This window comes from Ursus americanus, chromosome 23 (assembly GCF_024610735.1).
Source record: "Ursus americanus isolate L20-20 chromosome 23, mUrsAme1.1.p, whole genome shotgun sequence".
Lineage (NCBI taxonomy): Eukaryota > Metazoa > Chordata > Mammalia > Carnivora > Ursidae > Ursus > Ursus americanus.
The window spans coordinates 34,558,081-34,585,033 of NC_142149.1; the positions used below are offsets into that span (position 1 = coordinate 34,558,081).

The 26,953-nt window shown below is 54.9% G+C and overlaps 2 protein-coding genes and 1 long non-coding RNA gene across 8 annotated transcripts; 2 read left to right on the forward strand and 1 right to left on the reverse strand.

Annotated features, from left to right (window-relative positions):
• Positions 1-190: 190 nt before the first annotated feature.
• Positions 191-8,514, forward strand: DHRS11 (dehydrogenase/reductase 11). 4 transcript variants are annotated; one of them, XM_087854587.1, is made up of 7 exons: positions 194-585; positions 3,210-3,419; positions 6,176-6,270; positions 6,730-6,811; positions 7,403-7,495; positions 7,692-7,757; positions 7,882-8,514. In XM_087854587.1, exons 1-7 carry the CDS (start codon positions 223-225, stop codon positions 7,921-7,923), a joined length of 951 nt encoding a protein of 316 aa, XP_087710713.1. In that variant the 5' UTR covers positions 194-222; the 3' UTR covers positions 7,924-8,514. The 4 variants fall into 4 exon arrangements, with proteins under 4 accessions (XP_087710715.1, XP_087710713.1, XP_087710714.1 ...); XM_045773287.2 differs by having other exon boundaries at positions 196-585; positions 6,682-6,811; XM_087854588.1 differs by lacking the exon at positions 7,403-7,495 and having other exon boundaries at positions 6,682-6,811.
• On the reverse strand, positions 4,191-9,302 carry LOC123776920 (uncharacterized). 3 transcript variants are annotated; one of them, XR_006775533.2, is made up of 4 exons: positions 9,102-9,302; positions 8,819-8,865; positions 8,516-8,628; positions 4,191-5,120 (listed from the first exon to the last, which is right to left on the reverse strand). It is a non-coding gene; the product is annotated as an uncharacterized LOC123776920 (long non-coding RNA). The 3 variants fall into 3 exon arrangements; XR_006775532.2 differs by having other exon boundaries at positions 8,516-8,643; XR_015721342.1 differs by having other exon boundaries at positions 8,516-8,675.
• Positions 9,303-9,338: 36 nt separating this feature from the next.
• MRM1 (mitochondrial rRNA methyltransferase 1) lies at positions 9,339-13,221 on the forward strand. The gene is made up of 5 exons (XM_045773286.2): positions 9,339-10,077; positions 10,273-10,366; positions 12,006-12,138; positions 12,240-12,359; positions 12,574-13,221. Exons 1-5 carry the CDS (start codon positions 9,515-9,517, stop codon positions 12,744-12,746), a joined length of 1,083 nt encoding a protein of 360 aa, XP_045629242.1. The 5' UTR covers positions 9,339-9,514; the 3' UTR covers positions 12,747-13,221.
• Positions 13,222-26,953: the final 13,732 nt, after the last annotated feature.

The following is a 26,953-nucleotide window of genomic DNA, read 5'->3' on the forward strand; positions in this document are numbered from 1 at the left end:
GGAAGGGAGACTGAACACTGAGCAGGGGTACGTGCGGCCTCGGGCCTGGGGCAAACCCCCACTAAACCTCGGTTTCCCTGCCTCTGGGAAGCAGAAGCACAAGCTCCCAGGACACTGCAGCGCGGGCCGGCGCCGCGGGAAGCGTGGTTTCCCACCTCCCGCCAGGCTTGGGGCGGGGCCGGAAGGGGCGGGGCGGCCAAGCCGCGACAGTCCAGCGGCTGGATGTGGCGGCGGGTCGCGGGGGAGCGGAGGGTGGAGCCCCAGCCTGGGGCCCGGCAGAATGGAGGCGGGTTCAGGCGCGGCTCGGAGAGGGCCAGATCCGCGGCTACAGCGGCCGCGGCGGTAAGCGAAGAGCTGCCGAGCCCCTGCGACCCGGGGCGGAGCTCCGCGATCCAAATGTCCGGCTCGCGGAGCGAGGTGTGCGGGCGGCTCGGGACCACCGCCAGGGCTGGCATGGAGCGGTGGCGGGACCGGCTGGCCTTGGTGACGGGAGCTTCGGGGGGCATCGGCGCGGCTGTGGCCCGGGCGCTGGTCCAGCAGGGACTGAAGGTAGTGGGTTGTGCCCGCACCGTGGGCAACATCGAGGTAAGTCCCCGCCGGGGAGAGGGTCGTTCTGGGAGGCGTCGTTTCGGCCGGGGTAGGGTCTGGGTGGGAGAGGCGGAGTGACCGGAGCCAGGCTGCGACGCTGCCCTCCCCTGCCCTTCCCTGCCTGCCACCCCAAGGCCATTTGCAACGGGATCAGAGGGGGAGGGATGGATACCTAAGGCCTCCTACTTCCCTTTTATAAAGTCCCGTCTCTTAAGGAGCCCCCCTACCTACCTGACAGCCTCTACTCCACTGTACCAGATCTCTGACTCCTTGGCATCTTTCTCCCTGCCTATCTGCCTGCCCAGGTAGGTTGAGGAAAGGGGAAGCCAGAGATCAGGGCCTGCTAGGCAGCCAGGGAGAGAAAGAAAGCTTTCTGGCCTCAGGGGTGAATTGGCTACTGTATTGTTTCCTCTAGTCCTCGCCCACAAAGCCGAGCAAAGTGGCTGGGCAGCCAGATGAACAGCGGCTAGAGGTTTTGGTCATGATGATTTTTTTTACCCAGGGCAGGGTGGGATTGGGGTGGGAATGGAGCTTCTCGGAAGAGACTCTCCCTCTCCTTCCTCACCCCTACCCAGTGGTATGTGCACAGATAGACCTTTCTCCAATTTCACTGTCCTAGGTGGGACTGAGGAGGTGAAATAGGGTGCGGAATATGTGAGCCCTGAGGGGACGAAGCAGTGTGGAACTCCTGGTTTTTCTCTTAACCTGGGGTTGGGAGCCCCAAGATGTGAGCAACAAGAGCTCAGAGAAAAATGAAATGAAGTTGGCCATGTTGTAACAGGAAGGAAGAAGACTAGAAGTTTCCATCATAGGTCATCTTTGGATTTGCTCCTGGCAGGAATCACTCGGGGTTTGGGCCAGTGCTTAGCTGCAGGGCATTATCTTCACCATTGCTCAAAGTCCCTGCGTAAGGAGGCCTTGGGTGGGGACAGAGGGAGAAGGTGTACCGGAAGGAGGGCTGTCCCCTCCCCTGCTGCTGACCAAAGGTACACTTTATAACTGCCTAGATAGTCCCAAGGTCACCCGGCTACACCACTGCCCTAGTCTACCCCTCCCTTTCTCCTAATCTGGGGAGCTCAGGGCCCAGCCCCAGCCTTAGAGCCTAGACGATCAGACCAGGACTTAGACCGCTGGATTCCTTAATTCTAAAGCCACTGCTGCCTTCTCTTCTACTCCCCCACCCCAAACTAGCCAGAAAAGGGGGTCCCTGAGCTCCAAGGGGATCCTCAGCCTGCTCACCCAGCCCCAGGATGACTCCTTTAATGAGGGGGAAATGCCTGTGCTGTGAGGGGACAGACATGGTTTCCGGTCATTTCTGAGGATAGATCTGGACAGGTGGGACAATGAGAAGGCAGTGACAGGGAGGGATATGTCCCCAGGCCCTCCAATGTGGCTTTCCTGCGGGGATTTGAGTCTGGAGGTGGAAGGGAGAAGTTGCATGCCAGGGGAAGGGAGAATCCCAGGCTTCCTTAGTTTGCTTTTATTGGTTGATACTAAGAGTGTGAATTCTGGCCTCTGACAGAGAGAAGCCCTATCTCCTGAGGTGGTTGTGAGCAGGTGGAAGGGGGGTCAGGGGGCCTTCTAAGTCCCAGAGGACCAAACCTTTTGAACTCTTGGAAAGTTAAAGCAGAAAAGAATCTCTAGGTCACCTGATCCAGCCCTTTAATTCCCATCTTGATTTGGGGAGGAAGGGGTTCGAGGCCAGGGTGGTTGGCCAAGCTCGCCTTCCTCTACGGCACCTCCTACCCCCCAACTCTCTCCCTCCCACACATGTCCGGTCACCTTCACAAGGCTCAGGTGCCCAGTCACTGGCCTTCAAGGCCACATAGCTTGGTTTCTTCCTGCTTCTGAATGTCCGCGTCCCTTACAGCTGCCTCCCAGGGGCTCTGCTTCCTCCGGTGTTTGTCTCAGGGCTCCTCAGTGTGCTGACGTCCCTGTTGATACCCTGGGGCTGCCCAAGGTCACCTGCCACCCGACTTGCCTCATCACATCCCCAGAAATTTGGGGGTGGGGGACGGTACACTGTGGGACAGAGGGAAAGAATCTGGCCTGACTTCCTCAGCTTCCCTAGAGCTAGGCTGACGGGAGCCTGGCAGTTGGGCCCAGCTTGAAGCCAACTGGCTGCACTCTGTGGAGGGAGGATGACAGTTCAGACCTAGGCCCTCTGGGAGGGACTGGAGGAGGCAGCAGGAGAGGAGAGAATCCCGGAGTGACCAGCTCAGTGACTCTTGGCACTGGTGGAAGAAGCATGGGTGGGGTGAGAGGTGCAGCTTACCTGTGAGCAGAGAAGGGGCTCCTGTTGGAGGAGAGGCAGAAGAAAGAGAGGTCATGCTATTCCTAGGACCCCTGGCTCCCCTCTCCCTTCTCTGAATCGAAGACTCGAGTTTATCAGGAGATTCCTGCACTGATGATCTCAGCTCCCCTGGGTCCCCCTCAGGGGGTGCTCATGATCCCCTGGACTTTGACCCAAGAGGACCAGTAGGCCCAACATCTATGTGGCTGGAAGGTGGCTGCCAAAGGAGCGAGTTCTCTGAGTGGTGACAGCGGAGGAAGGCTGTCTTGGGCGGGAAGGTGTGGGAGTGAGCAGCTCACCCCAGTTAGCCCCCTGTTGGGTTTCATAGGAGCTGGCTGCCGAATGTAAGAGTGCAGGCTACCCCGGGACTTTGATCCCCCACAGATGTGACCTGTCCAGCGAGGAGGACATCCTCTCCATGTTCTCGGCCGTCCGCTCTCAGCATAGCGGTGTGGACATCTGCATCAACAATGCTGGCTTGGCCCGGCCTGACACCCTGCTCTCAGGCAGTACCAGCGGCTGGAAGGACATGTTCAATGTAAGGGCTGCAGGCCTGGAGGGAGGGGCTGGGGGGAGAGTGAGGAGCCAGGGCTTTGTGAACCAGAGGGCTGCTCGGGGGGCACATCTCGCAAGAGTGATCTTTGGGTTCCTACCTAGAGAACCTTGACTCTCCCCTTGCTTCTTTCCTTTCCAAAGGCATAGTGAATGGATGAATGGCCATGTCTTTTGTTCTTCTTTCCTTCGAGCCCCTTAAAGGGGCAGTTTGTAAAGTCCAGGCTGATTTCCTTCTACTGAAAGAAAGACTGGTAGGGAAGAGAACTGTTCATTGAATGCCCCCACGTGTCAGTACCACGCTGAGTGCTTGGGAACATGGTCTTACAGGCCGCAAAGGAAGCAAGAGGCGGGAGATGAGGTTCTCACCCAGCCCTGCCGCTCACTGTGCGGCTTCAGGCAGGACGTTACCCTCTATGAGCTGCAGTCTTGTCACATTTAATTGGGGTGAACACACCTATACCATCACTATCTAGGGCCGAAACTCCAGTGTCCCCTGGGGCCAGGTAAATACCTAAATGAGGGAGGTGAGTCAGGTGGAGTCTGCAGTAAATGGGGGAGCACACGGCCAAGTGCAAGGGTGGCTGCTGACGTCCAGCTTCGCTGTGGTGGTGCAGTGTGGGTCCAGCGTGGCAGATCTGATGGTTTCTTTGAGAGGAGTAGAGAGCCTGGGTTTTTAGATGACATCCTACCCCTCCCATGTACCAAAACCTCAGCTCCATAAGGGAAAGGATTTTTTTTTAATGAAGATTTTTTATTTATTCATTTGAAAGAGACAGAGCAAGTGAGAGCACAAGTGGGGGGGAGGGGCAGGGGGAGAGGGAGAAGCAGACTCCCCGCTGAGCAGGGAGGGAGCCCCGTGTGGGGCTCGATCCCAGGACCCCGAGATCATGACCTGAGCCGAAGGCAGAGGCCTAACGGACTGAGCCACCCAGGCGCCCTAGGGCAAGGCTTTTTGTCTGGTTTATTCTCTGTTATATAGTCTCAGCCCATCATAGACACTCAGTAGATAGTAGATATATTTGAGGGAATGAAACCTTCCAGTACATGTTGGGAGTGAATTAAAAGTGTTTTAAAATTTTGTATGGACCAAACACAGCCTTCAGGACATGGGTTTTCAACCCGTAGACTATATTATGGGGCAATATTAGGGTATAAAAGTATCCTGAGAAGTTGGAAGCAGTGTCTACATGGGGATGCTTCTTTTCCCATGATTGATTGAGCACTCAAGAGGTGCTTGGGCCTGGAAACGAACAATGAACGTTGAGACAATGAGCCGTGAAAATGAGGCACTACCCCTGTCCTCAGAGAGCCCTCTGGGAAATCTGAGTTGTGGTCCTCACCTGCAATTAGTGGGTCTCTAAACCTGGACTTCAACTTCCACATCTGTAAAATGAGGGACTTATATTGGATCCTTAAGACCCTTTCAGGTTCAACATTATATATCCTATTAGGATCATCTTCTGAGACCTCTACCCCCACTCCACCAGACGTAGGAGAATCACTCCCCCTGGTCCCAGGGGACTTGTTTCTCCTGCTCCATCTGTCCTCAGAGTTGAGTTGTCTGCCTCAGAAACACGTTACTAAGAGGACCAGAAACAGGGCTGAAAGCCTCTCGTGTCCTTCTGCCATGAATGCTGAGCCGGGTTCACGCCAAGTGTTCTGTCCCAATGCCTGGCTCTGACACCTGATAAAGAGAAACATCTAATGTCCTGGCTGGTCTTGTGTCTTCTCGGGAGGAGAGACGTGAGGACCTGCTGAAAGCTTTATCTCTGCTTGTCCTCATGGGGGAGGGGTGGGGCTCAGCAGGAGCTTTAGAGCTGAGATACTTCTTCAGGCCTTGGTTCTATGAAGGGTGGGGATTTGGGGTCACCTCTGGCACAGGCCAAGGAAGACAGAAAGCCCTCATGTGCTTGGGAGGTCCCCTGCCATCCTGTGACCAGTTACCCCACCCCTGAAGAGTCTCTGCGCCGAGTCTTGTAGATGGAACGGAAGGGGAAGGAAGGAAGGGAGGGAGGGAGGGAGGGAGGGAGGGAGGGAGGAAGGAAGGAAGGAAGGAAGGAAGGAAGGAAGGAAGGAAGGAAGGAAGGAAGGAAGAAAGGAAGGAAGGAAGGTAGGTAGGTCTCTGCTTGTAGTCGGCAGGGGAGAGGACAGGAAGGCAGCCGAGAGTACTCGGTAGGGCGGGGAGAGGCTAGGGTCTGTGTGCTTGAGGAGAGACATTTTTAAAGCCATCTTAGGAAGGGTTTTAGGTTTTTTGGAGAGAGCAGGGCCAAGGATGCTGACGAAGGGAAGAGAAAAGAGAAGAGAGGAGAGGAGAAGAGAGAAGAGAGAAGAGAGAAGAGAAGAGAAGAGAAGAGAAGAGAAGAGAAGAGAAGAGAAGAGAAGAGAAGAGGTGTTCGGGGAAGAAAAGAAGATGTTCTCTAAGGCCCATGTTCTGTTGTTTGCAGAGGAGACAGCCAAGACAGGGAGGGTTCTGGGGTCATGGATGGGGTTGGGGGTTGTCCATTCCTGTTTACAGAAAGTGTGAGGGGGTTCACCCGGGGAGAGGAGCTACCACGGCTGTCAGCTGGGGCTGGTGGCTTTAGGGGGAGGCAAGGTACCCTGGAGCCACGGGTGGTCTCTGACAGGACCTGGACACTGTTTTGGAATGCCACCCTCCCTGGGCGGGGGGTGCTCTGCGGCTCTGTTACCTGCTCGGATGGGGCCAAGCTGGAGCCACCCCCTTGCCCCCCCGGCCTGCAGGTGAACGTGCTGGCCCTCAGCATCTGCACCCGGGAGGCCTACCAGTCCATGAAGGAACGCGAGGTGGATGATGGGCATATCATTAACATCAACAGGTGAGGCAGGTGGCTGAGGGCTAAAGCTAGATCACCACTCACCCACCAAGCCGGGTGACCAAGCGGAGTGATCTGTTGCAGCTCATTTGACCTCTGCGGAGGTCAGTTTCACTGGTGGTAAAGTAGGGATTTAATACCTGGTTAATAGCCAAATGGGTCAATGATGGTGAGGGAAAGAATAAGGTATATCAAGTGCCAGCCCCTAACTGGACTTCCAGGGAGCACAGGGACTGCAGGAGCTGCTTGAATCCCAGAAGCTACCTTAGTGGGCCCCCAGGGTGTCCTCCAGAGGTCCCCTTGGGCAGGCTTCTGTGTGGCACCCAGGTGGCGGGTCTGACTGGTGCAGCAGCGGGCATGGCTGCTCTCTCAGCCACTTCACTCTCTTCTTTCCCCTTCCCTCCGTCCACCCAGCATGTCTGGTCATCAAGTGTCACCCCACTCCGTGATCCATTTCTATAGTGCTACCAAGTATGCCGTCACCGCGCTGACAGAGGGACTGAGGCAAGAGCTTCGGGAGGCCCAGACCCACATCCGAGCCACGGTGAGGGTGCGGCCTGGGCCTGGTGGGGACAGTGTGGGCACAGGTCCTCCCCACCCCGTGCAAACACTGCTCAGGGTGTGCTGCTGGGAGCGTGAGGGGCACAGGCTCCTGGGCTCTGCCGCCGCTTGTATGACCCTGCCCAGTCCTTGACTGTGAGGGGGGAGGGGGCTGACTGGATGGGCACGCAGTGGGTGAGACTGAGGGAAAGCAAGGGGGTGGGAAAGCATGGCTAGAAAGCCAGACTCTGGGCTCTTTCCTCCAAGGCCGCAGGACCCTGGGCAGCTCACTCAGCACCTCCAAGCCTCAGCCTTCTCACTCGTAAAATGGAGACAGTGACCCCCTAACCTGGCTATGACATTTTAAGGGACACTGTCCTAAAACCCTCACATGATAAGGGCTCTGCAGGTGGCAGGTGTCACTGTGATCATCGCAGCTTTGGGAGGACGAGGTGGCTGCCGGACATCGGGCAGCTATCACTTGGAAGCAGGGGCCTCCACAGTCTCCATCCCTCCCTCCCCAAGGCCTGGCCTGTGATTGGGGTGGAGGTGGGGCTCGGCTCAGCGCCTGAGCAGGCCCTCTCTGTTGGTCCAGTGCATCTCTCCAGAAGTGGTGGAGACACAATTCGCCTTCAAACTCCACGACAAGGACCCTGAGAAGGCAGCTGCCACCTATGAACGCATAAAGGTGGGGCCTTCCTCTGGGACGGCTGAGCCACTCCCTCCGTAAAGGCAGAGGGAACCCTGGCCTTTAGACCGCACCCTTCTAGCCAGCCTGTCGCCCCTTCTGGAGGGCAGGGGTGGGGACGAAGATGTCGGAGAGGAGGTCAGAGGTGGGAGGTCCATTCTGCCCTCCCTCACCCCTTTCCTCTGCTGCTCTCCAGTGTCTCAAGCCCGAGGATGTGGCCGAGGCTGTCATCTATGTCCTCAGCACCCCTCCACACGTCCAGGTGAGTCTGGCCTTGACTGCCCACCCCCTGGAAGAGCCCAGCCATCCTCAGAGGAGGACAGCAGGGAGGCCTTAGGGGGAGGGGAGAACATCCTGGCTGCCTCAAGCCTTGTGCCTTCCAGCAGATTGGAGACGTCCAGATGAGGCCCACGGAGCAGGTGATCTAGTTTCCTGTGGGAAGCTCTGCCTTCCCTCCCCGCCCCTCATGGCTTGGCTCCTGCCTCTGGATTTTAAGTGTTGATTTCTGGACTCCTGGATTCTGCTTCCTTTCCCCACCCCACCAGGGGCTAGAAAATCTGTTTGAAGTTTTTCTATCTCACAAATCATTTCTATCACAAATACGGACAGTGGGCTGGGGAGAGGAGGTGGTGTCCCTGATTTTTTTACCTGTTAACTCATTCTTGGTCCCCTTAGGCTCCTTGGCCTCTGTTTGCTCTCTTCGGTCTCTTCCTTTTGACCTGGGGAAGGGACTGTGGCCAAAAAGGGGGCTTCCCCCTGTCCCTCAGGGAGGAGGTGGCAGAGAGAAGCCCTCACCTTCTGTCTGAATGGTTATCCAAGGCTCCAGGCTTCTTCCTCTCCCGGCCCTACTGCCCCCGTCGCCCCTTCACTTCCCTCATCCCAGTTCTCCAGCCCAATCTTGGCTTCTCAGCTCCCGCTGGGGTCATCACTCCACACTGACTATGGCAGCTGAATACTAGGGCCTGCCTCCCAAGTGGATTTCACTGTGATAATTAAAAAAGAAAAATTGCAACAACCTACCTTGGCTTCCGGAGTGTCTTTCAGTTCTTTGTCCTTTTCCGTGATCAGGGGTGGTTGTGCCTCAGAATTTCTTCCAGGTGAGTGGGAAGGTGGGTGGATTCGGGGCATCACTCCTGGAGTGTGGATTGCTTTAGGTAGCAGACGTAGGTTTGGGTTGGGTCTTGAAGATGGGTAGGAGTTTGCCAGCCAGGAGAGGGGACAACAGTGGAGAGGAGGGTGGGAGGCTGACTGAGCAGGCGGTATTGTGGGAACAGCACGGAACGTCGCGCGGAGGTGAGATGGGGCTGAAAAGAAAGCTCCTACCTGGATCACCCGAGGTCTGAGTGCTGAGCAAGGAGACTGCGCATTACCTGTGGGCGGAGGGCATCAGTGGGCTTGTCGGCAGGTGCGGGACAGGCACAGAGCTGTCACTTAGAGAATCAGCCGCCACGGGATAGGAAGTTACTGCTGGGGTCCTGCTGACTGATGCTGAGGGTTTGACAAGGCAGTGGAGGTGCAGAGGAGGGGCTGGATGCAGAAGTTTCTACGGAAAATCACCAGCGCCGGGTGGTGGCCTGGATGCGGGGAGGGAGTCACCACGACTGACCTGGTTGAACACATGCCCTTAAAATGGTCTTTGCTGGTGCCTGGGTGAGACCTCCAGCCTCCTGGAGTGTCTTGGGACCTGGAAGGGCGCAGAATGAAGTCGCCGGTAGGGGAGGCTCGGCGGGGGGCGGGTACAGAGAAGGCCGCCGCTCAGCCAGCCCTGCTGGAGGCGCTGTGGGCTCGGCCTGGCGGCCGGGCATGCGCAGTGCGTCGGCGGGCCCGGGGTCAGCAGCCTGAACCCGGAAGCGGGGTAGCCCACGTGGGAGGCGGGGAGGGGCCGCAGGGTTAGGCTACGAGGCTGTGGGTTGTCTGCGGTAGTGGGCAGGCCGTTCGTCCCCTTCTCCCGTGTTGGGGACCGGGGAGCGGGCCCTGGCGGGAGTGAGCGCTCCTGATTACGCTGCAGGGGCATTGACCATGGCCCTGCTCTCGGCCGTCGGGGGCGCGACCTGGCGTTGCTCAGGTCGCCTCCCCGCGCGTCATTTCTCCGGAGCGGCGCGGCGTGGGGAGCGGCCAGGCGGGGAGGAGCTGAGCCGCCTGCTACTGGATGACCTGGCGCCGACCCCGCGCTCTGCGGGGAGACTGGAGCTTCTGTTTGGCCTGTCCCCTTGTCTCCTGGCCCTGCGGGCAGCCCGTCGCCGCGTGGCCAGGCTCCTGCTCCAGGCCGGCAGGTCCGGGTTGCAGGGGGAGCGGGCCGAGCTGCTCCGGGCGGCAGAGGCGCGGGACATCCCAGTTCTGCGGCCCAGAAGGCAGAAGCTGGACGCCCTGTGCCGCTCTCAGGTCCACCAGGGTGTCTGCATGGAGGTGAGCCCGCTGAAGCCTCGGCCTTGGACAGAGGTCGGGGAGGCGAAGCCAGGCGACGACCCCCAGCAGCTGTGGCTCGTCCTCGAGAGGATCCAGGATCCCCGGAATTTTGGGGCCGTGCTGCGTTCTGCTCACTTCCTCGGAGTGGATAAAGTCATCACCAGCGGGAGAAACAGGCACGGACGTCCCTTAGTCCCCACGTGCCCTAGTTTGGGGCACAGCCGAGTTTCTAAGCACTTTGATCCTTGATCCCCTCAGCCAGGCCTCCCCATCGGCAGAATTCTCACTCTTAACCCTCGGGGGCCAGGGGGAGGGCAGGGCACCGGGTTTGCGATTACCCAGCTTAATGCGAGGCGTGGGGAAATTTGCAGCTGCCCCCTCACCCCAGTAGTCAGCAAGGCCAGCGCGGGAGCTATGGAGGTGATGGACGTGTTCTCCACTGATGACCTGGCCGGTTTTCTACAGGTAATGGCGGGGAGAGGGGCGGTGGGTAAAGGAGAAGAAATGAGCCAAGCTCAGTCTCTCCAAGGGTACTCATCCAGCAGCTGATGGAGGAAGGAAAGGATGCCAACATCCTTTCCTACGTCCTTCTAAATCCCTTTGGGAAGGGAAGGATCCTGGAATTTTTGAAACGATAAGTAGAGCAGAATCTGAAGTTGGAGACTTCTTAGCTTCATTCCCCTTACCTCACTCCTTCCCCAGGCATAACTCTTGGCCCCGGAAGCTAGCGTACCTCAGAGCCTCACTGCCTTCTCAGTAGTTTGTCAGTAAATGTTTTTTGTTCAGCTATGAGAAGTGGGATGGCAGGAGTCATGCATTCGCTGAGTAGAGGCGAGCTCGAAAGGCACTTTGAACAAGGACAGACTAATCTATGCCTTTCTCCTCCCTCCACCCCCACAAAAAACCAAAAACCCAAACAAACTACCACCACCACCACCACCACCAACAACAACAGCAAATTTTAATATTCAGGAAGGGGTAAACCAAAGAAACTCCTCTTCTGGTCCAGGTTTTGGTTTTCAGCTGTGCTTCTCTTGTTGGACACAAGGGGGCAGTCTTGCCTTGCATTTGGCTGCTCCCTTGCGCAGCTGCCCCCTCAGGGCAGTGAGGCCCAGTCCTTGGATCTCTGTCCTGTTAAATGTGTTCATTTCTTAGTCTCATCCAGTCTCAAGGCTTTAAACCCATATGTACTTGGATGCCTCCCAAATGTATATCCTAGCCTGGATCTTACTCGTGAGCCCCAGATTCAGCAGCTGCTTTTGTGGTCTGAGGGGCATTTCAGACTTCACATTTCCAGAGCTGAGCACTTCCTTCTGTAGACTTGCCAGCTCAGTCGATGGTGACTGCGTCCCGAAGCCGTGGTGGCCTTGATTCTTCTTCCTGCTGTCACACCCCGTGGCCCAGCTGTCCTCAGTTTCTTTTTGGTTTTACCTTGAAGTTATTTTTGTATTCCCACCAATCCTCACCATCTCTGCAGCTCTCCCACTATGGAACAGGCCACTGTCCTCTCTTGCCTGCTTATTGTGGAAATGTCCTCACCAGTCTCCTTCTGCTGTTGGCTCTCAGCATAGCCGGCAGAGTGATTCTGTGGAAACATGCCAGACCATCTTACTTCTCTGCTCAAAACCTTTCACAGCCTTTACAGCTCTCCCAGAGCAAAGCCAGAGTCCTTCCAGTGGCCTTTGTTCCCTCTCCTGTCCCCACGGCTCCCTCCCTGCGGGCCACCACCTTGCCCGTCCATCGCTCCTCACATGTGTCCCATAAGCACCAGCCTCTCAGCCTTTGCATTTACTCATCTCTGCCTAGATTAATCCTCCCCCAGATGTCAACACAGTACTCTTCATCCCCTTCAGTTCTGCCCTCCGGTGTCACCTCAGTGAGGCCCTCCCCAATCACCTTTCTGCTGGGTGGCTGGGATTTTGGCCTGTTTTGTTCCCTGCCCTGTCCCCAGAGCCTAGAACAGAGCCTGCCCATTCTAGGGGCTTAATAACTGTTGACTGAATTGAGTGGATCAGCGAAGGAATGACTGTATGGGCAAGTCTGGCCCCTTGCCTGGGGCTCTGATGAAGGTTTGGTGTGCTAGAACTTGATTTCTTCTTGTCAGGCCAAAGCCCGGGAGGGCTGGCTCGTGGCTGGCACGGTGGGCTGCCCAGGGCCTGAGATTTCCCCGTCCTCTGAGATCCCCATCACAAGCTGCTTGGAGTTCCTCTGGGACCGGCCTACTCTCCTAGTGCTGGGTAGGTACACTCCCCCGCTTTTCTGTGTTCAGATGTGCATGTCCCAAGTGCCTGCGCGTCCAGCTAGGACATCCTTAACCCTGTGCCTCCGTGTCCTGCAGGTAATGAGGGCTCTGGTCTGTCCCTGGCAGTGCAGGCCTCCTGCCAACTTCTGCTGACCATCCTGCCTGGCCGGCAGCTGCCTCCTGGACTTGAGTCCTTGAATGTCTCCGTGGCTGCAGGTGAGTCTACTGTTGCCCGACTTCCTGCCCTCTGATCACACGGGTGCAGCTCTTTCACCCCAAACAAGTTTCTCTGTCTTTCTCTGTCTCAGTCACTTTATGTGCCAAATGGGGAAAGTGCGTCCTTTTAAGGATGAAATGAGGAGCGCTGGTGTGTGGTCCTTCCTCTTCTCTGTCCTCTCCCTTCCCTTTGTCCTTTTGTCTGTCGGTGCAGGAATTCTTCTTCACTCCATCTGCAGTCAGAGGAAGGGTTTCCCTGTGGAGGGGACGAGAGAGCACCTTCTCCAAGACCCCCGAGAACCCTCAGCCACATCAGAAGGACCCGGAGTGGCGCGGCACCCAGGACTGTCCTCGGGGTCAGAACAAGAGAGGCAGAATGGGAGCTGACTTGGACTGAGTTGTGTGTGCTGGAGGGCACACATTCCCACACGCTCGAATGTGCGGAGTCTCTTGCCCGAGGGTGTACAAGCCCCCTGTAGATGAACCACTGTCTTGGGGGGCAGGGAGCTCTGCAGTAGAGACCAGAGGAAATTTGTTTCCTCTTCTGATTTTGGACTTGGGGTTGGAGGTGGCGGCTGCTTCATCTCCAGGGTGTGCTGGGTCTCTCCTGGGCCCTGCCTGGAAGTTGACATCAGAAGGGAATCAGGCAGCCCAGTCCAGGTGTCCTGTGCCTCTTGAACCAGTGTGAGAATATAAAAGGAGGCCCGGATTCCTCTTGTGGGTGAGACAGGTACAAATCCAGGCTCAAACCCTGCCCCACTGGGGGCCTTGAGCACATGGCTTCCTCCGTAGGCACCTGCCTCCCAGGGCTCTTTGTGAGGATCAAATAAAATCACCTGGGCCGTTCTGCCCTGTTCCTCCACGAGGTGGCAGCCTCGCTCTTTGATCCACAGTCTCTTCTGGCAGCTTTTGCAGCCTGCTAGGGAGATGCTTGGCGGTGGCCTCCGGAGAGGCAAGGGAAAGATTAGCAAACACCTCTCACCTCACTGGCCCTCCAGAACCCCTCACCAGCGACTCATCGGTGCACCTCTGAGCAAGGATCGGATGAACCAGAGTCCTGGCCTTTGGTTCTGTGAAGTACCACAGGGTTGCTGTGGATTGCACAACCCGGATGGGTTTGGTCCTCCTCCCACGGGGTCCCACAAATGGAGCAGAAGCGCCCAGTATAAGTGGTTTAGAGCAGTCTTGGCTGCACATTGGAACCATCTGGCAAGCCTTCAAAAACACCTGACACTGGGGACCTACCCCCAGAGAACCTGATGTAAATGGTTGGGGGGAGGGGGCAGCCTGGGTATTGGGATTGTTAAATCCCCCAAATGGGTCTGCTGTGTCGCCCAGGCTGAGAACCACTGGAGCGGGAGTTCTGGACCTTGGCAGTCTTGACATTCGCCGGGACGGCTTGTCCTGTGCATTGTAGGGTGTTCGGCAGCGCCCCCGGCTTCTCCCCCCGCCCCCCCCAGATGCCAGTAGCAGGCCCTGCCCGTGTTGTAACAACCGAACATGTATCCAGACATTGCCACATGTCCCCCGGAGGACACACTTGTCCCTAGTTGAGACACCGCTCTGGAGCCTGAATCTGGAGAAAGCAACCTAAGTTCAAGTCCTGATTGCTGTGTGACCTTGGGCAAGTTCCTTTCCCACCTGAGCCTCAGTCGCCTTGTCAGTGAAGGGGAATCACCCTCCCTTCCCAAATTTGGGAGGACAGAGAGAGCAAGTGAGCTCAGCGCCTCCCACACAGTGCTCAGTAAATTGTAGCACCCTTTTCTGTTTGGAATGAATTAGCTTGGAATTTTGACGGCGATGTCAATTTAGAAAGACGTTAAAAAGGCCTAAGATTGTTCTAAAGTCAAAGTTTTTCGTCTCAAGAAAGAGGAAGGAACCCTTTTGTAAAACTCCACAGATCTCTCTACCACTTGGTCCCCTTGAGCTGTCTGTCCTCGACTCCCACACCGATTCTGACTTGTGGCACGTGTCAGCCTTGGGCATGTTACACGGCCCCCCCTCCCAGCTTTGTTCTCGGCCAAGAGCCTGACGTGGTTTTGAACCTTGGCTCCACCTTAGACGGGGCTGAGGATGCGCGTGGTGGTGGTGGGGACAGCTTCAATAGTCCGGATGCCCAGAGGCATCGGGCTGGTTTCAAGGAGAATCTCTGGGGAAGGAGACCGGTCCCATGTTTCTTAGAGCTCCGTTTCTTGACACCGGTGTGCCGCTGGGTTCGAGAATCACCCATCTTCGAACCACCTTCTCATGTCCAAGAAACTGCTTCTAAATCGTTCACACCCGTGCTTTTGAGCGCATGTCTGAAAGTTTGGGCCAGTTGACCTTTCATCTGTCCCTACGGTTCTTAAGAAGGTGCTGGGTCCAGCCCTGGCTCCATGGCTTCTGGCCTGGCTGGCTTCCCAGACTCCGCATCTGTAAAATAGTGCCTTCAGTACCTGCGCCAGCAACCCCCCGCCCCACAAGGATTTGTAAAAATAAAATGAGAGAGTATCAGTAGAAAGCATTCTGTAAGCCTAAGCACTGCGTACCCCAGGACTAGCGCGTGATAATGCAGACCTGCATGTAACCGCTCAGTTTATGTATGGAGTTGCCTGGGCCATGGGATACCCAGGTGTTTGGTCAAACCTTACTCTGTTTCCGTGAAGGTGTTTCTGGATGAGATGAACAGTAAAGTTGAGGGGCGCCTGACTGGCTCAGTTCGGAGAACATGTGACGCTTGGTCTCAGGGTTGTAAGTTTGAGCCCCACATTGGGTGTAGAGATTCTTAATAAATAAATAGATTACTAATAAACTTAAATTGGTAGCCTGAGTAAGGCAGAGCACCCTTTTTCCAGTGTGGGTGGGCCTCACTCAATCAGTTGAAGGCCTGAATGGGGCACCGGGGGCGGGGCGGAAGGGAAGGCTGACCCTCCCCTGACTAAGAATTCTTACTGCCTTTTGGAACTGAAACATGGGCTCTTTCTGGTCTCGAGCCCACTGGCCTTCTGACGGGAACTACATCATCGCTGGGGCTCCAGCTTGCTGACTCACCCTGCAGAACTGGGACTTGCTGGTCTTAGAATCACAGGAGCCAAGTCTTCATAATAAATAAGCAAGCATATAACATGTGACTAGAGGTACGGCTATGGACACACACCACCTCTTGGTTCTATATCTGGAGAATCCAGACTAATAGACTTGATGAAAATGAATGGAGATGCCCCGGTGTTCCCTCCAGGTGGCCGTTACAGAATCGAGCTCTGCTCTCTAGGACCAAAACCCAGCATAGAACCTAGACGTTGGGGTTGGAGCTACTTGGGGTTCAGAGCCTGTTCTCCTGCCCATGGACTGCTGTGTAGTGTCTGGAACCTAATCTAACCTGCTTTGGCCACCGGTCCGTTCAGCAGTTTCCTGGGTCCCAGGAGTCTGAGCCGTCTAGAGGGCCATTCTCTAAAGCGAGGGGCTACCAGCCATGCACAGGGGGCTCCTCCCTGCTCCGTCCCCTGGGCAGCAGGCTGGCTGGCCTCTGGGAAGGCAGGTTCACTTGAACCAAAGGGTATTAAGGCCAGAATTACCTGCCGTGCACTGGTCCGTATATAGTTATGTCATGCAAACCAGGCATTAAGAGAAAGCACCTAAGGCGAAGGATGAGGTCGGAATGTCCTTGGGGTGGCCCCTGGTGCCTGCCACGGTGCTGTGGCTGTGGGTATGAAGTGGGGGGGCCTGGTGCGGGTCCATCCTCTGCAGGCCAGGGTCAGGATGAAGCCGGAGGGGAGCAGGGGCGGTTAAGAACATGACCCTGGCTGTTAGGTAGCGCTTGTGTTGACTTTCTGCTCTGACTCGTGAGTCGCATGAACATGGACATATCCCTTAACTTCTCTAGCGGCCCCCGCGTCAGAGGACCGGGGTGCGGATTCAGTGAGCTCATGAATGTAAAGCCCTCGGCCTGGTCCTGGAGGAGCAGTTCTTGCAGCAACTGAGGGCCCGGGCTCTGCTGTCCTACCAGCCTGGCCTCAGTTTCCCCAGAGACTCCAGGGCCTATTTCAGCTGCGGCACACGATTTACCCCTGAGAGCAGCTGGAGGGAGTTGGAGAGGGGAGGCGGTTGAAATGACATTGGCAAGATCCTCCTTTGTCAGGGCTCCCTAGCCAAGAGGGGAAGGGGCTAGGAACAGCTGAATGGTGGCCAGCACCCCCAGCCCCCTCCAGGGCTGGAATTTTTTTTTTTTTTTGGCAGAAGACTAAATTGCCAGCTCCCACCCCCAGGCTGAGGTCCTAAATGAGACCCTCCCCCATCACTCTTGCAGGGCCAGGCGCCAGGGATCCCCACAGTTTGTAAATGTAATCAACCTTGAGGTCTCTGGCTTCCACAGGTGCAATTAGCATGCCCATCTGCTAATCCCTGATTAATAATGTTTACAAACATGGGACTCCACTCACGGAGCTGCTCAGCCCCTCCCTCCAGGACCAGGAGGCAGGGGTCTTCCTAACAGCCCCCCCCCCACACACACAAACACACACGCTATCTTTAGGCCAATGTCCCTGTCCATCCCCTTCCCCAAGCACTGGGCAGAGCTGGAGGTCCCTCCTTGGAGCTCCCTGGCCCAACTCTGATTGCACACATATGGAAAGAAGACCCAGAGGGCACGCGGGGACAGTATGACGCTCCGTGGTAGGGTTCTTCCCTCTTTCTCCCTGGTTCCAGAATCTCTGGATACAGGGTGGGCTCGCTGCCTTTCTTCACCACGCCAGCTCCAGCCCTGGGGCCACTGGTTCAGGCCTCCCTGCATGGAGGTGGGAGCCCCCCACCCCCCGTGTCCCAAGGGTTGGGCTCCTCTGCCTGTCTCTAGAACATTCCCACTCCAGCCACCTTCCTACTGAGGACCTTGGTGGACCCATGCCCAGAGGCAAAGTACAAATGCATTAATACAGACTTCTGAGTCACACAGTCCTGGGTCCAAATGTTGGCTCGGCCTCAGGCCAGTCACATAACCCAGCTGAGCCTTAGTTTCTTCACCTGTAAAATGGAAACAAGGATAGTACCTACCACATAGCTCGTTGTGATGATTCATTATTGGACTTAGGGAATGGACTTAGCCCAGTGCATGGGACACGGGTTCTTAATAATGTGAGCTTTTTATTGTAATGAAAATGATGGTAGTGATGATGGTGATGGTGATGATGAGGAAGAAAGGAGGCATCTGAGGCTACAAAGATGCCCAAGGAGTTCCTCTTCTCCCCGCACCCTCCTCTCTGGGGAGAAGGGCAGGTCCCAGCTCATTACTGGTGGGGGCTAGGGTGGAGGTGTCAGATTGGAATCACTCCTGGGTCTGTTCACAGCTTCCCTGTTTCATTAACACCTCCCTGGTGGTCTTCAGCTCATCTTACTGGGGGAGGTGTTCCAGAAAGTTCTAACTGCCCCCTACTCAGCCAGAGCTCAGTGTGGCCTGCTCCGAGGTCTGGACTCAGATGCACATAGAGAGGGTTTTATGTGGCAGAGAGGTGGTGGCCACTGGCCAGGAGGCTGTCACTGTCCCCTCCTCTCCCCCCAGGGTCCTGGAGGCCTGGTCAGGGGACACAGTACCTTCTTTTTCCTCCCCCATCAACCTCTCCTCGGTAAGTTCTGGTTCCCCAGCCCCATGCATCCCAGTCTGGACACTTTTCTTCCTTTCAAATCTGTTCCTCTAGGTGAGCAGCACGGTCCTGGGTTCTAATCCTAGTGCACCTTTTCCTAGCTGGATGACTTATTCTCTAGGACAGGAAATTGCTTCTGTCCAACAGGGATACCATCCCTTTGGGGTAGCACAGGGCCCAGAAAACTGTAAACGCTCAATAATGGCGGCCGTTATAATTTTGCAGACACAACTGCTCTCTGAATTATCTGCTTTAAATCGCAGAACTTCCCTCAAATAAATGAAGAAAATCTTAAAAAAAAATAAATCGCAGAACCTTGTTTAGCCGGCTGCAGGTGGGGGTGGGGGACCTGCCACATTTAGAGAAGCAGGAAAGGGCGTAAGCTCTGCCCCAGTTAATTGTCCCAGTTTCTTCCCCAGACTGGGAAAAGGAGTGGAGCTGGTCGATGAATTAGGACCAGGAGATTTAGATCTTGGGCTCTGGGAAGGCTGCTTCTAAACCAGGTGCCCCTCCAGACACTCCGAGAAGGATTCTTATGGAAATGCCTGTCCTTCGTGCCCCCTCCCCCGTCACAATATTCCGTTTCAGAGGACATCCTTCACCAGCTGTGGGCGGGGAAGGAGGGCTCGGCCTGCCCCCTCCCTGCCCCAGTCCTAGCCCTGCAGGGGGCTGAACTTGGCCGAGCTGCTTTCTCTTGCTACCTCTGCACCTCCCCTTCCTCTCAGACTTGGGGCTTTTTTTGCTGAGCTTTGTGGGTGTCCGAAGAGATACTCCATGAAAAGTGTCACCTTTTGTGATCGATCCATAGTCTCAAAAAAATGTCAGTGGGCTGAGCAGTTTTTTCTAGGATGGAGAAACCGAGGCACAAGTCCGCCCATGAGGGAGGCAGCAAGGCCGTGGGCTTGGTCCCTTCTTGCAAGTAGCCCCTCGGCCCCCACAGTCCTCTGCAGACACGAAAGCCCGTCCCACCTCTAGGAACCCCCGCCCTGTCCTTTACGCGAGCAGAGCAGGAGTAAGCTTTCCTCACTTTTTTTCCCTGGTCCCCACCCAGGGCCAGGCACATGCTGAGGGTTTAAAAATCACAAATAAATGCGGGAATGGGTCCTGAGGTTGGAGACGAACTGCCTCCCCCCCCCCTATTGTCAGCGGGGGGCAAATCTCAGCTCAATTCCAGCTGGCCCTCCCCTTCCACTTTCAGAGAAGCCAAGACGCAAATGATTCCCTAGCCACAGCTGCTCTTGATTCTCTGAAACAAAGGAGCTAATCGAGAGCAAGGGGATGCTCTGGAGAACCCCTCGGCCCTGGGCCCTGCTGAGACCCATCTGTATCCGGGTCTTGCACAGATGCCCTTCCCATAAAAGGGGGGACTAGCTGTGGGTCAGGCATAGTGAGGATCTTATTTAAATCAGAGCCCCGAGACCAACACACATACTTCCAACAGTCTCACCACAGCAGGTACGGGACCCTGAAGCCATGTGCTTGGAGAGGGTGATGATGGTGATGGTGATGGTACTAACGTTTATTACGTACTTACCATGTGCTAACAGTTCTACGTGCCTCGTCTCATTTAATCCTCCAGATGCTTTGAGGTAGGCACTGTTACTCCCTTTGATTTATGGATAGGAAACTGGGGCCCAGAGAGGTTAAGTAATTTGCCTAAGCTCACGCTGTGGCAATCCGAAGGGCTGTAGGGGGTGGTGGGTGGTGGATGGGGAACAGGGCTTGGCAGGAGAGGGCCTCCAGCTCAAGCATCAGCGAGGAGGCCTGCCGCTGAGGAGGCCAAGCCACATCCCCCCACAGCCACCCGCCCCCCACCCCCATGCGATACCCCCCAGCCCCTCTCTCCACTCCACCGCTCCTGAACCATGCTGACAATCTCTGGGGCATCCCAGCAGAGGGGCGTGGGGGCCACCTCGACCAGCCCCCCGTTCAGCTGTGGGTGGTCCGCCCTGCTGGGAGGCCGGAATAGACAGCTCAGAGCTATTCTGGGGTGCAGCAGAAGAGCCTGAACTCCCAGAGACACCCAGATTTAGGTTTAAATCCTGGCCCTGCTCCCAAATAACGACTCAGGCCCTGGTCAAGTTTCTTAACCTCTGAGTTGGTTTCCTTCCTATAAAATGGCACCAATAACTTTTCTCCCATGGCTGTGCTGGGTTTTGAGAAAAGATGCTCGTGGCACGTGGTAGGCCTTCAAGAACTCTTCCTTGCCGTCCTCTTCCTTCCTTCTCAGGGGCCTCCCTCTGTGTCTGCTTCCTTGCCCTTCCTAGCTTGGGGTCCGGTGCCCCTCTCTCAGTGCTGCCTGTTCTCTGATGATCTCTGTCCTGTCTGCTTGGCACCGGGGCTCTCTGTTGCTGCTCCCTTTCTGGGGCTGTGTCTCCACACCCTGTCTGTCCCTTGCCTTGCCTCTCCCCTGGCTCCTGATACCCTGGGGGCTGATCGATGGCAGCCGCTGGTTATCGATTGGGGTGGGCGTCCAAGTGTGGCTGCTGGAGGCCGATATCGATGGACAGGATTGGTGCCCAGGCTGCATGGAGTGGCAGTTGGGGAGCCTGGGGCTGCGGGGGAATTGGGGCTCCCCCCTCCCCTGCCAGGACCTGGGAGTGGGAGTCCTTAAAGCTGCAGACCCTGCTGCCAGGATGGGAGTGCAGGATGGGACAGAGGGCCGGTGACGACAGTAGGCCAAGGCTTGGCCCGTGCTGTCACTGAACAAGATTTATTGCACACCTACTATGTGCCAGCTGGGGATACAGCAGTAAGCAAGTCAAAAATCAAAAAGTAAAATTATATAATGTGTTATGCAAGAAATAGAGCAGGGAAAAAGGGATAGGAGTGCAGTGGTTGGGGGAAGGTGACATTTTAAATAGGTTCCTGAGGGATGGGGCTCCTTGGAAAGGAGAGCTTTAAGTAAAGACCTGAGGAGAGGGAGGGAGGGAGCCATTTGAGAGCATTCTGGGTGGTGGAAACACCAAGTAAGAGCAAAGACCCTCTGGCAGGGGCATGCTTGGTGCGCGGTGGGCTCCCAGAGGGGCCAGAGAGGCGGGAGTGAGGTGAGGAAAGAGAGCAGGAGGGAATGGGTGGGAGATGGAATGGGGGCAGAGGCTGTCCAGGGCTTGGGGTGGATGGTCAGGCCTGGGCTGACTGCTGCCCCCACTCCAATCTGAGCGACTTCAGCAGCTTCCACCAAGGGTAGCTTCCAGAACATGGCTCTGCTGCTTCTGCAACTCCGTGCCCAGAGTTTCACACCAGCATCCCAGGGCCTTCACTGCTTTGTTAACGAGATGATACTCACAGCATCCCAGCTAGATTCTCTCACTCCCTGGTATAGAGTTGAGGACAATGAGCTCAGAGACGTTTGGCGACTTGCCCCAGGACACACAGGAAATAGCGGGGCTGGGACTCAAGCCCAGTTCTGTCTGCCTCCAAAACCATTGATTTTTCCATCTCTTTTGGTTACCATCTTAACCATTTTTTTAAAAAAAGATTTTATTTATTTGAGAGAGAAACAGAGAGCGTGCAAGCAGAGGGGGGTGGGGAGGAGCAGAGGGGGGAGGAGAGGAAGAGGGAAATAATACCAAGCAGTCTGTGCACTGAGTGCAGAGCCAATTGGGGCTCAGTCTCCTGACCCTGAGATCATGACCTGAGCTGAAGCCAAGAGTCAGACGCTCAACGAACTGAGCCACCCACGCACCCCTTAACCATTTTTTAGTATACAGTTCAGTAGTTAAGTTTATTCACGCTGTTGTGCGACAGACCTACAGATCTTTTCCATCTGAAGCTGAACGGAAACTCTATCCCCATTAGACAAGAACTCCCTGTTCCCTCCCCCAGGCCCTGGAAACCACCGTTCTATTTCCTATGTATCTACGTACACAGCTTTAGATAGTCGTGTAAGTGAAATCGTACAGTACTTGTCTTTTTACGACTGGCTTATTTCCTTTAGCCTCATGCCTTCCAGGGTCGTCCATGTGCCATGTGACAAGATTTCCCTCCTTTTTAAAGCCGAATGATATTCCACAGTATGTATATACTGCATTTTATTTATCCATTTACTGGTTGATGGACACTTGGTTTCCTTCCATCTCTTGGCTTGGTGCATAATGCAATGAATGTGAGTGTACCAGTATCTCTTAGAGATCCTGTTTTCAATTCTTTTGGATAGATACCTAAAAGTAGGATTGCTGGTTCATAGGGTAGTTCTAGTTTTAATTTTTTTTAAAAAAAGATTTTATTTATTTGAGAGAGAGTGTGTGCAGAAGCCTGGGGGGGGGGGTGGCGAGGGGAGGGGCAGAGGGAGAAGAAGACACCCCGCCGAGCAGGGAGCCAGATGCGGGACTGGATCCCAGGACCCTGGGATCATGACCTGAGCCAAAGGCAGACGCTTAACCAACTGAGCTGCCCAGGCGACCCTCTATTGTTAATTGATTTAGGAACCTCCATACTGTTTATATAGTGGCTATAACCATTTTACCCTTCCACCAACAGTGCACAAGGGGTCCAATTTCTCCACATCTTCGCCAATGCTTGTTTCCCTCCCTTCCTTCCTCCCTCCCTCTCTTCCTCCTTTCCTCTCTCTTCTTTCTCTCTCCCTTCCTTCCTTCCTTCCTTCCTTCCTTCCTTCCTTCCTTCCTCCCTCCCTCCCTCCCTCCCTCCCTCCCTCCCTTCCTCTATTTTTTGAGAGAGCGACTGTTGGGGGGGGGTGCAGAGGTGGGAGAGAGGGAGAGAGAGAATCTTGAGCTGGTTCCATGCCCAGCGGGGAGCATGATCTCAGGACTCTGAGATCCTGACCTGAGCCAAAACCAAGAGTCAGATACTTAACTGACTGAGCCTCCCAGGTGCCTCAACACTTGTTACTCTCTGGGTCTTTTGTTTTGTTTTGAGAGTCGTCATCCTAATGGGTGTGAGCTGATATCTCATTGTGGGCTCTATCTCCTTAATGACTAGTGATGCTGAGCATATTTTCCTATGCTGTGGGCCAAGTGTGTATTATCCTTGGAGAAATGTTTATTCAAGTCCTTTGCCCAATTTTTTTCTTTTTTAAGTTTAATTACAGTATAGTTAATAGACAGTGTTACATTAGTTTCAGGTGTACAATACAGTGAGTCAGCAATTCTGTAATCACCTGGTGCTCATCATGACCAGTCCACTCCTTCAGTCCCACACCTCTTCACCCATCCCCCACCCCCTCCCCTTTGGTCACCATCAGTTTGCTCTCTACTGTTAAAGAGTTCCTTCCTTCCTTCCTTCCTTCCTTCCTTCCTTCCTTCCTTCCTCCCTCCCTCCCTCCTTCCTTCCCTCCCTCCTTTCCCTTTTTTATTTTATTTTTATATATTTTTTAAGATTTTATTTATTTATTTGACAGAGACAGAGACAGCCAGCAAGAGAGGGAACACAAGCAGGGGGAGTGGGAGAGGAAGAAGCAGGCTCATAGCGGAGGAGCCTGATGTGGGGCTCGATCCCATAACGCCGGGATCACGCCCTGAGCCGAAGGCAGACGCTTAACCGCTGTGCCACCCAGGCGCCCCTCCTTTCCCTTTTTTAAGATTTTATTTATTTATTTGACAGAGAGAGAGAGCACAAACAGGGGTAGCATCAGGCAGAGGGAGAGGGAGACGCAGGCTTCTTACTGAGCAGGGATCCAGATGCGGGGCTTAATACCAGGACCCTCGGATCATGACTTGAGCCAAAGGCAGACGCTTAACTGACTGAGCCATCCAGGGGCCCCAAGAGTCTGCTTCTTGATTTGTCTCTTTCTCTTTCATTCCCTCCCTTTTTAAAAAGATTTTATTTATTTGACAGAGACAGCCAGCGAGAGAGGGAACACAAGCAGGGAGAGTGGGAGAGGAAGAAGCAGGCTCCCAGAGGAAGAGCCCGATGTGGGGCTCGATCCCAGAACGCAGGGATCACGCCCTGAGCCAAAGGCAGATGCCTAATGACTGAGCCACCCAGGCGCCCCTCATTTTTTCCCCCTTGCTTGTGTTTTGTTTTTAAAATTCCACATATAAGTGAAATCATATGGTATTTGTCTTTCTCTGATTTATCGCATTTAGCATTATGCTGTCTGGCTCCACCCATGTCATAGCAAATGCGTTTGTCCAGTTTTTAATTGGGTCATTTGTTGTTGTTGTCTGCTGTTGAGTTGTAGGAATTCTTTATATATTTTGGATATTAACCCCTCATCAGATGATGATTTGCAAATGTTTTCTCCTGTTCTGGAGGTTACTTTTTCACTTCATTGTCTCCTCTGCTGCCCAGAAGTTTTAAATTTTGATTTAGTCCTATTTCTCTATTTTTCTTTTGTTGCCTGTGCTTTTGGTATCATATCCGAGAAATCACCGCCGAGTCCATCCAAATTGGTTGCTTGTAACCACTTCTCTCCTCTGTCAGCAATTCCGTCAACACCTTTAGGTCACTGGGCAGGACAGTGACTCGGATAGCAGGACTGGAACCAGTGGGAAGCTCAGGGAGACAGATGGCAGCTCAATCTAACAGGATTCCAGAGGTTAAATGGGGTACTTTGGAGGTAGTGAGCTCCCTGTTACTGGAGGAGTATAGGCAGTCAGATGGCCATTCAGGTAGGACGTTGCCCAGGAGTTTCAGGTAGAGGTTATTAAGGTTGGATTAATGGCCTCTGATTGCTTCTATGATTTAGTAAGGAAGCATTGGGAGCTCAAAACTTCAGCCGGTGGGATGCGGCGGGGGTGGGGGGGGCAGGATTGCAGCTGACAAACATACCTTCCTCTGTGCCTGGGGAAGGCTTGTATTGGCGTCTATCTGTGGAGGAGATTCCCTGAGTTCTGGTTACCCTGGAGCCTAAACCCAAGCTCTGACCCAGATGGCCCAAGGATCTTGGAGCCCTGGGCTGGAAGAGAAGAGAGATGGAGATGTGGCTCCTTCCTCACCTGCAGGGGGCTGCTTGTGAGCAGAATGCAGGAAACAAAGACTGCGAGCCTGGCTGACCTTGATCTGGGTACTGCCTGAGGCACTCACCGGCTGACTGCAAGGGTTCGGGCAATTTCTTTCACTTCTCTGACTCTCATCTTGCTCATCCGAGCAAGGGACTGTCCTCTCTGTTCCAGGGTTTTCTGAAGAATGACAGTCACAAGTGCCTGGAGCCTGGCAGGTGATCGGCAAACTACAGTGATCAGGGTTAACCCCAGATAATTGGTTCTCCTCATCCTCCAAAGCCAGTGACCCTGAACGGGCTGCCTACTCCCTGGTGACCACTTCTCACTATTCTTGGCCTTGGCCAGCCCCTCATTCCTTCTGAGGTCAGGGGTTCCAGACCCCTGGATCCAGAACCCGGCTCAGCCATGGCAGATACCCAAGCCGGACCAGGGGTCCTGTCTGGGCCTGGATGGCAGCCTGATATCCTATCTGTTGGTCCTCTGTCTCTGCCTGTTCCTGCGGCTACTGGGCCTGGAGCTTCCTCACTCTGGCGGCCCAGTCCTTCCCAGTCCTGCATCCAGTGTCCTGGCTCAACTCCCATGTTGCACCCAGAAATTTCTCCCACATTACCCCCAGCCCAGCCCATCGTGGAGAAAAATCAAATCTCATTAAAGGCCATTGATTTTCCTCCAAATTTGCTGCGAGTACACTTTGAGGCTTCTCAATATTACTACTGGGCTCCCACCTTCAGCCCCTCAACCACCATAGCTTCCTCAGGGAAACTGAGGAGCACGGGGCTGGCAGGCCCTAGGGAGGGCACGAGGGCTGCAGGCGCTGTCTGCTGGGGCCCCCAGCCCACTCCAGCCCTCCCTCGTGGCTAGACTCTGGACATGGCACTGGTTTCCGGGGAAGTGAGTACTTCCCTGCCTGGCTGCCCCCTGGCTCAAGGCTTAGGCAGAAGGGGGTGTGTTTCTGTGTGTGTCTATCTGTCCTTGTGTGTTGGTGTGTGATTTCGTGCGTCTGTGTGTGCGTGCATGGGTGTCAGTGGTGTGTCTCTGTGCACCTGTGTGTATTTACCTCTGTGTCTGTTTGTGTGTCTGTAAGTGCGAATGCAGTGTGGGGCGGGGGTCTTGGCTTGCAGTTGAGCTCCGACTGCTATGCTGCCCATGAAACAGCCAGCCTGGGGAAGTGGGAGGGGCTTGACTTGGGATAAACCCAGGATATGGTTCTCTTCCGAGGGGCCAAGAGCTGGGTAGGCCTCTTCAGGGGGCACAGGCTTCTCTGTCCTCTCCCGCTCATCGCTTCTGTCCTTTTGTCATCTTGGAAATGGGGCACCTTGCTGACTTTGTTGTAGTATTAGGTTTGGGGTTTGGGGGCTGGTGGAAAAGATTTGCAACCTAATGTTGGGGGGTGGGCATGAATTCTGCCCCCCCCATCTGAACTAACTGTCCTAGGTGGGTGTGTTTAGAGTTGACTGGACATACAGTTGACTGGACTCACCTGGTGAGTCTGGAGAGAGTAGGTTAGGAGAGAAGATTGGCAGTGAGGGCACCAGGGAGGGTTTGTGGCATGGAGGGCATTCCTGTCTGCCTGGGTCATATTCCTAGCATATCAAACATCAAGGTCAGGCTTAATGGGGAAAAAAGTCATAAACAGGGGCCCTTTGGCTTTTGTGGGTGAAGTGACTTTCGGCCTGGCAGGAGGCTGGGCCACTTGCCTCTAGCCCACCTGCCAGGGTCAGAGGTCAGCCATGGTGCCAGACTGGCCTTCTAAACTCTGGGACACAGCTGAGCTACCCCAGGGAGCAGCCTTGATGAGGCCTCCGATAAATTTGGAGGTGAGATGGTCCCTGGGTATGTGCCCTCAGTGAAGCCTCGCCTGCCATCCCTACCCCAGTCCTGCAAGGCCTGTCATGTTCACGGATGTGAATGCATGTTCTCCCACAGGCCTCTGCCGGGGAGCTGGGAGCAGCTCTCCGGGTTCTGGGGACAGGCCAGATTTATGGCACTGGGAGAAATATTTAGGCCTGAGACAGTTTGGTTGTGTTAATTATGGAAATCTAAAGATAATCTATATTTAATGCTGAATTTTGTCAAA

Bases quoted from the DNA above. Each gene is read 5' to 3' on its own strand.
- DHRS11 (XM_045773287.2), top strand. From the start codon at position 223: ATGTGGCGGCGGGTCGCGGGGGAGCGGAGGGTGGAGCCCCAGCCTGGG. The intron at 586-3,209 runs GTAAGTCCCCGC...TGGGTTTCATAG, and splicing joins GCACCGTGGGCAACATCGAG to GAGCTGGCTGCCGAATGTAA. The intron at 7,758-7,881 runs GTGAGTCTGGCC...GCCTTCCAGCAG, and splicing joins GCACCCCTCCACACGTCCAG to ATTGGAGACGTCCAGATGAG.
- MRM1 (XM_045773286.2), top strand. From the start codon at position 9,515: ATGGCCCTGCTCTCGGCCGTCGGGGGCGCGACCTGGCGTTGCTCAGGT. The intron at 10,078-10,272 runs GCACGGACGTCC...GGAAATTTGCAG, and splicing joins ATCACCAGCGGGAGAAACAG to CTGCCCCCTCACCCCAGTAG. The intron at 12,360-12,573 runs GTGAGTCTACTG...CTGTCGGTGCAG, and splicing joins GAATGTCTCCGTGGCTGCAG to GAATTCTTCTTCACTCCATC.